This window comes from Petaurus breviceps, unplaced genomic scaffold, assembly GCF_028583685.1.
Source record: "Petaurus breviceps papuanus isolate PSGF00001 unplaced genomic scaffold, PetGlider_PUasm1.0 207, whole genome shotgun sequence".
In the NCBI taxonomy this organism is placed as follows: Eukaryota; Metazoa; Chordata; class Mammalia; order Diprotodontia; family Petauridae; genus Petaurus; species Petaurus breviceps.
The window spans coordinates 21,056,910-21,072,092 of record NW_027185850.1 but is presented as its reverse complement, the minus strand read 5'-3'; the positions used below and the strand labels follow the sequence as shown (position 1 = coordinate 21,072,092).

At 48.7% G+C, this 15,183-nt stretch overlaps 1 protein-coding gene across 1 annotated transcript in view; it reads right to left on the bottom strand.

The window, feature by feature from the left end:
• LOC138164941 (ubiquitin carboxyl-terminal hydrolase 24) overlaps positions 1-8,124 on the bottom strand; it is a 151,523-nt gene extending 143,399 nt beyond the window's left edge. The window contains exon 1 of the mRNA XM_069092923.1: positions 7,738-8,124. Within this exon, the coding sequence (XP_068949024.1) occupies positions 7,738-8,106 (369 nt within the window). The 5' untranslated portion in view covers positions 8,107-8,124. The remainder of the gene's footprint in view (positions 1-7,737) is intronic.
• Between the last annotated feature and the right edge of the window lie 7,059 nt (positions 8,125-15,183).

The window sequence follows — 15,183 nt, the reverse complement described above, 5'->3', positions numbered from 1 at the left end:
TTAATTCCCCCAAAATATTGTTGATAACTTCACATTTAATCATCTCAACATGTTCTCTAAGCACAACACCCCCGGAGCTCATGGGAACATTGAGAAACACTACTGTTCACCTACAGCTCTAATCCTTCAAAGAGAAGGCTTCTTTCTGAATCCCACAGCCCCTGCTTGTGTTAGCAGGTATAGGAAGACCCTCTTGAGAAAATATATAATGAAAAAAAGTGACAAGGAATTTAGGAACTTCCCAATGACTGTGTGCTTTCCCAACCCAGGCAGCCTCTGCCTTACAATGAGTCCATGGTGCCCACCTGCTTGGGGAAGCTGCGGCGGCACCACTGGATGGCCCCCATGGTGCCTTCTAACACTGTCAGGAAGCAATTCCCCATCAGAAATAGTAATCCCCACTTTTCTAAATTTCTGAGGCCTTAGAAGAACTGTTCCTGAACTTTAGGCACATGCCCCATGGATTATATGCTATCTCCAATCTGCCTGCTACATCTTATCTACTGTGGGCCAGGCAAACCCATAAGGAGGGTGACAAGTGCTTCCTCCAAAGAGAAAAGCAGCCAACCTTTCTAGAGTCTGCAAACTTGTTTTTCAGACATTTTAATAGCTGTACTCAGGATAATTAATATTCCTTGTAATCCGTCTATTTTATTTTATGCATCTAAAGTACTATTCTGAGTAGAGACCCATAGACTTCACCAGAATAGAGACCACATAGGTCCAGGACACAAAAAAGGTGAAGAGCCTCATTCTGTTTGAGTCTGGATGTTGGGACTTTGTTCAGAAACCTGCTCTACCCCCCGGCCCCTCTTTTTTCCAGGTTCTCAGCCCACTGCCCCTGGGAACTGTCCAAAAAAGGAATAAGATGCTGCTGCACTGAGGCCGCTCAGCCCTTCTCCACAGCTGGTCTAGCACATTAGAGCCTGTTCCCTCAAGTGCAGGGCCTCCAAATCCCAGCATGGAAGCACGTTTCTCTCCAGACTGCCAGCCCCAGCCCCAGCTCTCCCTTCTGGGCCTCCCCCTACCCAAATCCTAACAGTTTCTCCCTTACAGGTCTTGAGTAATACCCATAAATGTACAATGTCGGCTCCTTAAGGGGAAAGACTTTTCATTCTTGCCTTGGTATTCTAAACAGTTGGCCCAGTGTCTGGTACCTGGTAGGACCTTAGGTGTTTGGTCGGAATCATTACCATTATTATGGGGTAACCATCATGGAATCCAACCCTCTCATTTTACAAAGGAGGAAACTGAGCTCCAGAGAAGGGATATACCAGCAACATTAAATCCAGAACTAAATCACTACACTGCACATGAACATGTGAAGGAAACCATTACCTTCAAATGTAACTGAACTTCATTCTCATTCTTTTCTCCAAGCAACCAGCTACATGAGACTCTGGAGAAGCCTGAGGAGTGACGAGACTCACCCAGCACAGGCAGTCTAATCCACTGAGCCTTCATTAAACAGAGAGAAAACCAACCACAGCCCCTGCTCTTCACAAAGCCTTCACACTCTACCCCTAAGAGAACACACATCCCCTCCAGCCGGCGTCCCAGAGCTTCCGCAGTCCCAACCCTGTCCCCTCAGGCCCCCAGGATCAGACAGAGCATCCTGCTTGTCCTGCCCAGCATGCAAGCTGAGCCCTGGCCCTCTCTGTTCCAGCTCCATGATTGGGGATCTGCCTCCAGCTTTAGTCTAGACTCCTGCCAGACCTCTGAGATCTGACACACTGCATGGATCTGTGACTGGGCATCTAGTCACACACTGTCTCCCCCATTCAAAGGGCCAGGGACCCCCTTTTTGCCTCCTTTTATCCTCATACATAGCACACTAACTGGCATACTGTAAGGCTTTAATAATGCTTATTTCTTAAAAGCTTGCCTAAATAATACTAAAGTCACTTTTCTAGAAAATTTTGCTATCAGCCTAGATCATTAAACATTTCCTTTCTTTTGTTCATGTGAAATGTAGTTTCACAAAATCTACTTTAAAGCTGTCTAGATCCCCATGCACCAGAACAAGCTAAGAATAAATACTCTGCAATAAGGTCTCTCCACAGTAACTTTCTAAGCTTTCCAAGAAAAACACTATATAGGATCAAAAGAGTTAACAGACATAAAACGTTTTGCAAATCTTAAAACCTACATAAATGCTAGTTATTATTGTTGTTGTTAGTTATTACATCTACTAGGTTTTCAAGAGATCAAATGCTTATATATCTCTGCTGAGGCTAAGAAAGGACGAGGCTTAAGGTAGGCAAGAGGGATTGACCTAAGGAGCACCATTATGACAGTGATGAAGTATTACCACTCTAGTGGGGCAGCGGGGAGAGCACTGTGGAAATCACTCATCACAGAAGTGAGTCTTAGTGGGGTGAATGACATTAGGGAGCAGAGAGATGAGGCCTTAGTCCCTAATGTCTGAGAAGGAGCAAAAATCACAAAATAAGCAGCAAACAAACCACTCACTGTCTAATGAGTAACTGTTTGTGTGCACAGTTCAACACACACACCTGTTAGTGAGCATGGCAGTCTTCACGGCTGGGCCGGGAGGGGGTGGGGGGTGCTGGGGGGTTACACTCTCCTAGGTCTTTTAGACAAGATGTCTGTTGTCTAAGGGCCAGCCCAGCTGCCAAGCTCTGAGAGCAGCAGCACCTGCCTGAGCCCACAGAGGGGCTGAGGCTCTAACAGGAGGGAACACACCACACAGACAAGTCCGCAGAATTGTGAAACAGAGGATTAACAGCGCGCTGCTTTCCAGACCGCAGCAGCACCTGGGCAAACGCAGAAGGCTCAACTTTCTTCAGGGAAGCCATGTCTCCAATGCAGAGGGGGGTGGGGCAGGGGATAGATACTGGGGATACACTAAAGGTATGTAATAACAAGGAAGAGGGTTAGAGTACAGAACTAGTCAAGTGGAACAGATGGTCCTGGAAGATCAGTGGAGGTCACAGACTCACAGGATCTGAGATTGGGAGGTGGAGGCCCCAGGACAGAGGGAGGGCACAGTGACCTGCCCAGGACCCCATGGGAAGCAACTAACTGTCTGAGGTCTCTCAGCTACAGTGGCGGGAGGGCTGTTTTCTGTACTGATTGGACTGGATGGTTGCTGGTCCCTTCCACCTCTTAAATTCCTCAGTTCTGGGACTCTCATTTTACAACATCCCAAATAACAGAAAAATCTTCCCATTTTTAGATGATTGCCCATCCTTCCCCTGACAAGAAACCCATTACCTTAGAGCAAATCCTTTCACTTCTGGAGAGCTGGGCACTGGTGGCACAGTGGACAGAGCACCAGCCTGGAGTCAGGATGACCTGAGTATCCTGACCAAGAAGCCCCACTGCTTCCTGCCTCAGTTTCCCCCCTGTAGAGGGGGATCCTAACAGGGCCTACTTCCCAGGGTTGTTGTAAGGACTGAGTGGAGAGCTCAGCACGGTGACGAGTGCCCTCTGAAACACACCGTGTTCAGGTCTGCTTCTGACTTTACGTGGATATCGAGCTTTTACCAGGTAGTTAATTGTAACTGGGGGCAAATCAAAAAGAAATAGAAAATGAAGCCCCGACTCCCAAGACTGAATGACCTGGGGAGAAATATAAAATATAGAGAGATGAAAATCACTGCAGAGTAACGTCCCAAAGCAGACATTCTCCTAATACCAAATGAATACTTCTAAGTAGTTAGTTAACAGAATATACATGAGAAGTTACAGAAATGAGCTTGTGAGGCTATCCCACGATGAAGGAAGAGAGGAATGAGCTTGGTGTGTGACTGTGATGGAACACTACTGTGCTGTAAGAAATGGGGAATTAGATGGTGTCAAAGCGACTTGGAAAGACTTGGATGAAATTAGGTAAGAGTAAAGGGAGCAGGAACAGAAGAACAATTTATAGCAGGACACCAACATTAGAAAAATATAAACAATTTTAAGAACTTTTATATAGCACTGTAAAAAACAAAACCAACTACTTTGGAAGCTGTAAGAACCACAGTTGACACAGTGACCAGTGATAATTCCAGGGAGCTAAGCATGCACTACAGACCGTCTGTGACCCACAGACGACTGCTTCAGGCTGTGGAATGAGACACCTCTATCTCCATGGACAGCCACTGGGGGAATTTGTTCAGACAGACTATACCTATTTGTTAAAAGTATTGTTTTTCTTTTTTTGTTCAATGGGGTGGAAGTGGAGAAAAAAATAAGTTTCTGTTAACCTTTTTTAAACAGTGAGGGGGGAAGGGGGTACTACAGATGTGAAATGTTACATAAACTTTCACATAAGTTCTGTTATTAGTTTTGCTTAACTGTTTTACTTGTCATAGGAGATCTCGTGCAAAGTGGAAGTAAACTGTAAATGTAACATAAAAGCAAACCATCTATTTTTTTAAAATAACTTGTGACAAAGAATTTTAATAAAAACACTAAGATACAATCCACATCACGATTAATGTGTGTTATACATATCAGCACTATAAACACTACGAAATGTAGGGAAATCTGGTAAAAAACGTATCTCGTCAATACCTTCATTACAGCATTTCCTTTCTGGTATGTCTGATGCATTCATGAAAACCTTCACCTTACACTGAGATTAAGGATACCAATCTCGACTGTCATGAATTCAGACATGGAACACAATCAGCTCCAAAGAATTAAAAACAAGCATCCCACACAGAGTGCAACGTCAAAAGCAAGCTGCCAGATAGAACAAATAAGGAACCCTGCACCGACAGTAAGGGTTCCCTTTGCATCCCAGACACAGCAAACCCTACAAGGGCTTGCTGGGATGTCTTCACTGGAAAGAAGACCAGACCAGGGAGATCCCAGCTATGAGGACATAGGACACAGAGCTCTGACTCTGTCAAATGGATGCAGTTATTTTAGGGGCCTCAACAGAGTGAGGATTAACTTCCAGATACTTACTGTTTAAAACAAAGCCTCAAAGTACACCAGACTGCCTGACTCAAGGAGCTGCTTGGGCACCAGCACAGAGGGGCATTCCATAGTAAGGATACTGGGGGGAGAAGCTATGGGAAGCCTGAGGTACTAGTCTCTAACACAATAAGAAGCAAGAGAACCTGCTCATGACTAGCCATGTCTTTGCTGCTCTTTGGGCCCCACCGATGATGTTCTCCCCATATCCCCACCAGGGCTGCCCCATCCCCAGCACCCCTCTTTCTGGTCTCCTTCCTATGTGTTGTGTTCTCCCCTGAGGGTGAGAAATGCCCTTCTTTTTACTAGAATCTGTATCCGTGCCAGGCATGTGGAGAGTTAATGAACAGGAGCTGGCTTGGCTTCCCCCCTCTGCTCCGGAAACTTCTAAAGTTTCTGAAGAAGTTGGACCTGGTCATCCTCCTTAAGATCCCTTCAGGCCAAATAACAAAAAAACTATTAATTCTGATTCTACTTAATTATTTTGATTTAGTGGGCTATATTATTTCAGGCTCATGCCTGCAGGTATATAGTTTTAGTGGTTTTGAATAAAATATCATCCATTTGTAGAAACAAAAGCACAGTCCTAAGCACAGTGCACAGAGCATTGGGACTGGAGTTAGGAAGACCCGAGTTCAAATAGAGCCTCAGACACTTTCTAGCTATGAGACCCTTAGATAAATCCCATAATCTGTTTGCCTCAATGTCCTCATCTGTAAAATGAGGACAATACTATCACCTACATCCAGGGGTTACTATGAGGATCGAATGACACAGTTGCAGAAAGTCCCGGCACACAGTAGATTAATAAATGCTTGTTCCCTTCCTTCCCCTTTTCCTTTTTTATGTGGGGGTCCCTTAGGAAGTAGTGGACTCTATTAGGAAAGAGCGTTAGATTTGGAAATCAGAAGACCCAAAGTCAACTCTTAGCTCTATTCCCTGCCACCAGCAGTGACCATGGGCATCTCTCTGGACCTCAGTTTCCTCACCTATAAAACAGGACAGTAAACTCCCTATGTCACAGGGATGTGGGGATTAGAGTGTTCTGTCAATGTGAACTGTTGTAAATTTGACTAGCTAGTGACCATATAGACAAGCCTATAAAGTCTACACCTCCGCATCCAGCTCTTCCCCTCTGGAGCTATTCCAACTCTAAGGACTCATACCTGAAACCACTTTCTCCCTGGCCTCCTCCTGCCTCCAATCCCCCCTGTCAGATGACCTTCCTAAAAACCTCCCTGCGGCCTCACCTGGACTCACTGAAGTGCGGGCCACAGCCCAGGTTCTGGTGCTGACACATCCCTCCACTCTCTGGCCCTCACTGGCCGCAGCTCCTACCCCCAGGGAAGAATTTCAGCCTCTCCTAGCCCAGCTGGATCTCTCTACCCACAGGGAGCAAATACCAACACCCTGACACAGAGCCTGGCATTCAAGGCTGCAGGTGGGAAATTCATTTGACTCACACACACACTTTAAATGGATTAAGTAACAGAGCAATGGGCTGAAGTTGATCTATCCTTTACAACATGACTGACGTTAAAATGTTTAATATGAATGTACATGTAGAGGGGAGAGGGGAAGGGGACAAAGGGGGAGAAAATTTAAGATTCTAAAGCTTATGGAAGTGAATGTTGAAGACTAAAAATTGACTAATTTTTAAAAAAAGATTATAGAAGAAAAAAATGAGGTACTAAGGAATACCCTTAGGGACATGGCAGAAACAACTTGAGAGGACTATCAAAGCTCTTGTGAAAAGCAGGCATAAATTAAATAAATGAAGATGATCTGTCACAGAAAATCCTAATTCCAAGGGGAATTAACCTCTATTAAAGCCTTGTCTGGACGCCCCTCATGGACGGCGAGGGATCTTGGGATCTTAACTTCGGTGGGAAACATCGGTGAAACACTTAAAATACACAGAAAAGGGCAGGAGGAAGTTGGGCAGGACCCGGACAAGGAAGCCCGGCCTGCTCACTATTGTGTCAAACGCTGCTGCTGTGATGTGCAGCCTAAACGGAAAGAAGGAGCCCAGCTCAGGGGGAAGCCCGGCCGGCCCCGCGGGCCCCGCAGCCGGCCCATCTCCCTGGGCGCCACAGGCGCGCTCTGGCTCGGACATCTCAGCTCAGAGGAGCCCGGAGAACACGGCCGTCCAGGGGGTGCTGGCTCCCCGCTCTTCAGAGGCCCTTCCCGCCCCGCACCCCCCCAAACGGAGCAGCTCTGTCCAGCAGGCGGGCTCCCGGAGCCTGTGCGGCCGGCCGGGGCAGACACAGGTCTAGCGACTGGCCCAGGGCGCTCCGGCTGGGGCGGATCTGAACCAGGGCCTCGCCGGCCGCGGCCCTGCCCCCCCGGGGGTCCCGCGGGTTGGGGGGCAGACTGGCACCTGGGGAGCCTCTGACCGGCCTTTCCCTGGACGTGCGGCCCCGGCCCGGGGCGCTCCCCCTCCCCCCACCCTCGCTCCGGCCCCCTTCGCGACCCCGGCATCCCTGCGGCCTGGCAAGTGACTTCTCCAAGGTCACTCGGCGCAAGAGGCGGGAGCGGCGAGCCGAGCCGGGCTTTCCCACGGCAGGGCCGGCGAGGCTGCCCGGGCCGGAGCAGGAGGGGGGGGCCCTCCACCCGCGTCTCGGAAGTCGGGGCGCCCTGCCCAAGGTCACAAGGCTGTGCTCGCTCGGGGTGGCTCCGCGCCGGGGTAACCCAGCTGCGGCCCCGCCCTCAGCCCGAGGGTCCCCCGCCCGCTCGGACGCCCCCACGACCCCCCTCCGGCCCCTCCCCCGCCCCACGTGCGCAGGGCCCGGGCGCCCTCACCTCGGTCTCCACCACCTCGTGGTAGGCGGGCGGGGGGTCGAAGCCTCCGCCGCCGCCGCCTCCGCCCGCGGGCCCGCTGCGGACCGGGTCGTGGCCGTGGCCGTCGCCGCCGCCGTCGCCGCGCGGGCCGCCGCCGGGCCCGGGCCCGAGCCCCCCGGGGCCGCCGCCGCCCGGCCCGGGCCCCCCGGGGCCGCCGCTGTCCATGGACTCGTAGGAGCCGTAGTCGAGGCCCGGGCGCTCGTGGGTGAGCAGCGCCACGGCCTCGTTGATGTCGTTCTTGGCCAGGTGCAGCGCGCGGCGGATGGCGCCCGGCTCCGAGAAGCCCATGCACAGCAGCGTCGTCATGTGCTGCTCCTCCTCCGTCTCCATGGCCGGGCCGGGCCGGGCCGCTCAGGCCGCTCCAGCCGCCGCCGCCGCCGCCGCCTGCTCCCGGGGCCGCGCGCGCCCCCGCTGCCTGCGCGCGCCCACCCGCCGCTCCCGCCGCCGCCGCGGGGCCAGAGCCAGGCTCCGGCTCCGGCTGCTCGGGCCGCGGCTGCCGGCGCGCTCGGGGCTCACAGGGCTCAGGCGCGGCGGAGCGCGGCCATGATGCCCTCCGCCCTGCGCCGCTCCCGGAAGGCGCTCCTTCCGGGGAGGGGCGGGGGAGGGGACGGGCGAGCCGCCGCAGAGCGCTCTCTCACGTGACCCGGGGGCGGGGCGCCCGGAGGCCCCGCCCCCAGCGGCCGGAGCGGGGGGGGGGGGGGAATCACCCAGTTCTGACCGCAGCGGCCCCGGCTGACGGAAGGGCCCCCATTCCGATACAGTCACCCCACAGGTCATGGAAAAGCCCGGACTTGACTGAGCTCCCCAAAGCTCCTGGAAACTTGACCCAACGTAAATGAAATCACAGAAATAGTCCCGAACTGATTTAATCCCCCTAATCAACAAGCCTTTGTTACTAGACCGCACGTTGGGCGAGGTGCGGGGGATGCTAAGACAGAGAGTGAAAGTCGCCGGCCTGCCCTCGGGGCGCTTACAGGCGGCTGGGCAGGACGCATGCGCAGAGCGTTTGCAGGTCCCAAGCCGCGGGAGCCCGGAGAAGGTGGGCGGACGAAGCCCCGTGCGTAAAGCGAGTCCTGCCGCTTCAGGGATTCTGTTCATCGCCCTCAGGCTGCCTCCCATCCTCTTCGTTCCCCGCCAGCAGCTGCACCCCCAGGCAGCGCTTCCTACGCACCCCAATCTCCCCCCACGTAGTCTCTGCTAACTTAACGATGACCTTTCTTCCCGCGGACAGACCTCTGCCCTCTGCACTTCCCTTGCTCTCTCGCTCTCTTCCCCTTCCCCCTCCAACCTCCGCAGCCCCAACCTCTTCCTCCACCAGTGTTCCCCAGGCTCCGGTTCCGGCCCTTCCTCTAAATAAAGAACTCCACAATAAGTTAATCAGGTCCTTCTCTTGACTTGGAGTTTGCCCCATCTCTGTCCTCTCACCCACAAACTCACCCCTAGTCTTCCACCAGCTTCCTATTGCTTCCATCCTTCAACACTTTAAAGACTTGGTGGTTTCAACCATAGGGGCACCACCTTCCCCAGTGCAAATCTCAGCCCACCATCAGCTCATCTTGTTAGCTCCGTATCCATTCCGCGTCTTTTCATGAGCCTTCACGAAGGATTCCAGACCTAGAGCTCTTCCGCTGGGTCGTTAGATACTTTGTATATATCTATCACCTGCTACCTTTCACTCGGTGTGTACATTACATCACCGGCCTTCTGCCGCCCTAGTCATTACGAGTAACGTAATTATAATGACAAAACTGGGAGGACCTATTTACACTCACCGCATGCTTTTTCATTGCCCCTATTCGGACCAACATCCAGGAAAATCCCCTTGGCTTCCCGGTCAGCATTTTTTTTTCATGCTTCTGACAAGGCTGAGTTCCCTTGTGTTTCCACAGAGACCCAGATTGTTAATGCTTATTACCTAGCGTTCATGTCGCACTTTAAATTTTGCAAAGCATATTTGTTATCTCATCCGATCCCCACAAAAACCCAGCACGGGTAAGCGCCATTACCAGCTCTATTTTACAGGCGAGGAAACCCTGGGTGAGAGAAATTAAGGGGCAGCATTCGAACTCAATTCTTCCGAGACTCCAAGTCCAATGCTGACTGTCTGCCTCAAGTAATTTGCTAACCTCATTTGCAAATCACTGCTCTCTAATTATCAAAGTCTATTTGCTAATTTACCAGTTGGGCTATAAAATTATACAAGGCTGCTCTTCATAGGCAAACGAAGGTGATTGCTATCTGTGTGGGCTGCCTAGGTAGAGCCGGGAAGGCATCAGGCCAAAAGCTCCGGACTAAAAGTAATCCTACGACTTAGTTAGTTATGAGAAAGCAAACACCCCAAATCATTCAGCTATTTTCACATATTCCTCAGCAAAGGGTGACTGCTAGAGAAGGTCTGTCTTAATGTTTAAAGATCTATCTGGATTAATGACACCGGGTTATATAACATTTATTGCACCGCTATATATAGCATCTACTTTCTGGGTTTTCAATGACAAGATGCGTAACTGAAAATACATTTATGCTGAGCTCGTGGGACAAAGGGGCAAGTGTTTCCCTAAACAGAAATGTATTTCTGTCTATTTTGAGGACACTCCATGCCTATTAACCACTGGCTTAGAAAAGATCCTAAGGATTATCTAATTCAACCCCGCCATTATATTCCTGAGGAAAATGAGAGGCAAGGACCCAAGTGGAATGGAATCGTGGGCTTCTGAGGACCTGGGCATCAAGGAACCTGGATTCCAAATCTGACCTCTGCTCCCTAGTACCTGCAGGATGATAGGACTGTGGCCAAGTAACTGAGCCTCTGTAGATCTCATTTTCCTCACCTCTGACTCCAAGTCATTTCCCACCACCCCTCTCAGAAGACAGTCACAACAAAGATAATTACATTCAATATTATTCTGCATCATATTTTCATAGAAATTGCCTCAAGAGTTTCGTGCTAAGGAACTCAGTGGCCAGTTAAGAAATTAATGACAAGGAAAGAGACGTTAACAAATGAAGGAGAGAGAATGTGTTTTCAGCTAACTTTTGAAATGAGCTGGGATAGTTGTTGCTGCAGAGGCACAGCAGATCAATTCAGATAGCCCCGAGAGGAAGCTATGCCCAGCTGAGAAGAGGAAGCAGAGAAAGAAGCAGAGAAAAGTAGTCTGTGAGAGAGGCTGGAGTCAAGCCATGAGTGACTGCAAAAGACAAGGAAGGCCATTTTTGAACCGGATGCTTAAGTGACTAAAAAGTCAGAAGCAGTTGTTTGAGGATGCAAGGGGTGTAATTAGATTTGGGGGCCTGTTTGTGAAACATTTCAGAGCCTGATAAATTGGGATCTAGGTGGAAGCACTGGGGCTTTGGGGTTATCAATAGTCATACTTGCCATTTATATTTTAATATTCTGATGAACAATGCAGAAAATTATGAAAGGGTATAGGTGATTGGCCCATATCTCTAATCTAATTACTTCTGGATGTTAAGAAAAATAACATGCTTTTGCAGAATCACAGAATCTGAGAGTCAGGAAGGAATCTCAGAGGTCATATGGTCTGACCTACATCCAGAGCCACAGTTAGGGTATGTGTGACATCTGGACATCTGGGACTTTGCCTTAGGCAGGGACATCTCGGGTGGGATGCTGCTTCCTCCAGGATATGATCTAGAGAAACCACCCTACCCACACTTTGGTGCCAGGAAGCCTCCAGCTGGACCCCACCCCCACCCCACCACTGCCCTACTAAGGGTGGGAGGGGTCAGGGAGAAAAAGGTGATTCCTGGGAAAGGTGAGAGCCTCCAAGATTGCCAGGTGGTCAGATTGTCTCTTCCAGGGACCATCTGCCTTCCTTTTGTCTTTGAAATCCCCTTTCCTCACATTCTTATCTCTATCCAGCTCAGTGCTAGCTTTGGCCAGCACCTGCACCCTCTGGAGGCCTCTTCTCCAGTTTACAAACTCCTCTTCATCCTAATTCATTTCCTCTTTCTTTCAATCTTTGAGGGCTAACTGATGCCTACTTTCTTCCTAAAGACATTGCCTCTCTTGGCATCCTTTCCAAGGCTTAGTGCTTTACCCACTGCCAGAAGGAACCATTGGTGCACCCCCCACTGTTCCCCTTCAGCTTCTTCTCCATTTCACTTCAAGTCTAAATCCTTGTCATCACTCTTCAGGTCTCTTTCCTTTCTTCCTAATATGTGCTTGATTTATAGTCATCTCAACCCCAACAACTGCCCCATTTCAAAACCTTGGCCTACCAGCTCCCTAAGGTTTCCATTCATAAGAGCCCTCATCTATTAGGTTCTCCCATGCCGAGGGGTTGGAATTCCTAGTTAGGGCTCTGCCTGTATGGGATAGAAGAATACCACCTTCCCTCCACCAGCCGCCCCCAACATTACTAACAGCATCCAGGCTCTCTCTGAAGTCTCCAGGGACAGGAAACTTGCTGCCTCATAAAGTGGTAACCTACTCCACTTTGGGCTGGTTCTAATTTTTAGGACATTTTCCCTTGTATCCAGCAGAAAAATGCCTTTCTTCTACCCTGTCATTCTAGCTCTGCTCTTTGGGCATTTGTTGTATTTTTTTAAAGTTCTGTAAAGCTAACCATCTTCTCCTCTTCAGTAAGACAGGCAATCCTTCCAACACTTCCCCTTTTCCCCTGCTAGACTGTGTTATAAAGAAATAATGCTGAATCCTAGCATGTGAAGGGACTTTGAGATTGTCTAGTCCAGGCACAGGGAACCTGCAGCCTCGAGGCCACATGTGGCTTTCTAAGTTCTCAGGTGCAGCCTTTTGACTAAGTCTAACTTTTACAGAACAAATCCTCTTATTACGGGGATTTGTTCTGTGAAGTTTGGATATGCTCAAAGGGCTGCCCTTGAGGACCTAGAGGCCACATATGGCCTTGAAGCCGCAGGCTCTCCACCCCTAGGTGATACACTGTGGCCAGGCTCAGGATGAACAGTTTTCACATATTCCTGGATTTTTAAGGGATTTGGTTCAGAATGCTGAATCTAGAAAAGGATCAGACTCTCTCTCCTCCTTCCTATTCTCCCCCCAAAACATATCGTGTGTAGGTTGCCCTTTGCACATTTCTTTTCACCTTCAAGACTGACATTGGTCTTCACTTTCATCTCATGTGACCTACAGAAAGATGTTCCAACTCACATTTGGCTACCACTTATTTACTTACGTGACCGTGGGCAAAATCACAGTGAGATTTGTTCTTGGTTCAACAATCTGAGTAATAACATGCTTTTCTTGGATGGAACCTGGGGCTAGGAATTTGGAGAGGGACTGTGGAAGGAGGTTGTTAGCTGTGAAAAACGTATCAGCCATTCTAATACCTTACATCTATTTAACATGACAAAACCACAGAACCTGTGGGGAGAGTGCTGGAACTGGTTAATAATGCAGATGGCTCAAGGACGCTGTAATGATGAAATGAGATCATGCATGTAAAACACCTAGTAACCCTTAAAGGCGCTATAAATGAGAGCAACTATTATTACGGCATAATAGTGCATAAAGATGGACAGAACACTTTCCTCATAACCCCGTGAGTTTATGCAAATAGGAACTTTCCTCTCCTGATAAAGAAAGCAAAGCTCAAAGAAATTAGGTGAATTGTTTGCAGCTAAATGATTCCTACCAAGTCTCTCTAAGCTGGAGGATCCGGGACGGAGACCTGGAAAGGACCTTAGGGACTATCTAGGCTAACCTCTTCATTTTACATATGAGAAAACTGAGATGTTCTGTGACTTGCTTAGCGTCACACAGCTAGTATATTTCCAAGGAGGAATCTGAACTAGGGTCTTCCTGACTCCAAAGAATCTCTTCTGCCTCCATCAGGGTGTTGACATGTAAGTTGCTTCTTTTCCGTGTTCTTAAAAGTGGGGGTAGTGGCAAGTGGACATAAGGGGGGTTCTCTACAGCCCAAGATGGGGAGGTTGTGGTTTTGTGGCTAGATTACTAGATTTGGGACAAGAGAATTGGTTCCCCCTTCAGTGATCTAGAACAGGAATTCTTCTTTTGGCTCTGAATTAGATGTGTGACTTATCCTTGGAAAAGTAACTCTTTCGATAGGTTTCATTTTCTGCAAAAACATGCAGTGATAATATTTGCTACATGTCTTTCAACTTTAGGATAAGCACTAATGAATGCGCTGTGTCAGGTTTTGGAAATGCCCTGCCTGAATACAAACCTTCACGTCTGTTTGATGGAATCTAAGAATATTCTGTTTAAAGGCAGAATGTGAACTCTCAAGGTCCCTTCCAGGCTTAGAGTAACAAAAGACATCAAGCTTAGATAAAAGAAATTGGGAAGGACAGTAACGACAATAATTGACAAATAATAATAATAGTGTATGAAGAACTTTTCATTGAAAGTACAGCCCAACAAATACTTATTTACAGGTAATTTTAGATCAAATAGGTAAATCCTTGAGGCATTGTCGGAGAAGGAAAGCTGGAGTTATCTCATAAGAACAAAGATATATGTGTGTGTATTTATATGTATGTATATGTATATATGTGTGTGTATATATATAGTTTGCAAAAGAGACCCATATTCATTCCTTATAAGAATTCCAAATACTTTGGTAGAGCTAGGTGACTGAATTTCCAGTCATACAACTCTCTCTGCCATTGCCTATGGGTCCTTGAGCCTTCATTTCCTGGCCTGTAAAATAGGGATAATAATCCTTATACTGCCTGTCTTATGAGGTAGTCGTAAGAAGCAAATGAGATGTGTAAAGTCTTTGTAAGTCAGTTAATTCAATGTATTATTAGCAGAATTTGCCACCTCAAAAGCCTATGTATCCCCAGGGCAGAAACAGCTGGTAAATTTCTTTCCCATTCTGTAATTGATGGGAAATTAATTACCTTACTATGATGTGAGTGCCGCAGTTCAGCTGTTGGAAAAGAAAGCCACGGAGTCTCCTGTTTTTAGCCAAAACATTGAAGTCTTTAAAGTTTGTTTGTTTGTTTTCCAAACCCTTTCCATGAAACCTCCAGGACCCATTTCTGAGTGTCAGTTTAGTTCTAACACATTCACACACACACACACACACACACATACACACACATGTGCATGTGTGGGGATGTGTATCTATCCATCCATCTTTATATGTACATATCTTTATGTCACCTGTTCTCACATAACTTCCCTTCTCTGGCTTGGAGATACTGCCCAGATAATCCTACTGTCTGACGTTGTTCCCATCTCACTTCCTAAGGCTGGAAGTCTAGGCTTAAAAGTCAAAGAGAACAATGAGCCTGTGCAGAGCCGGTCAGCCTTTCTGTTGCCTCATCGGCCCCTCAGAGCCACTCTGGGGAGGCAGGGGCTGTTAGTCTCCCCATTTTGCAAATGCAAAAATGGAAGCTGGGAGGTTGAGTCTTGCCCAGGTTCCCCCTAGACAAGCA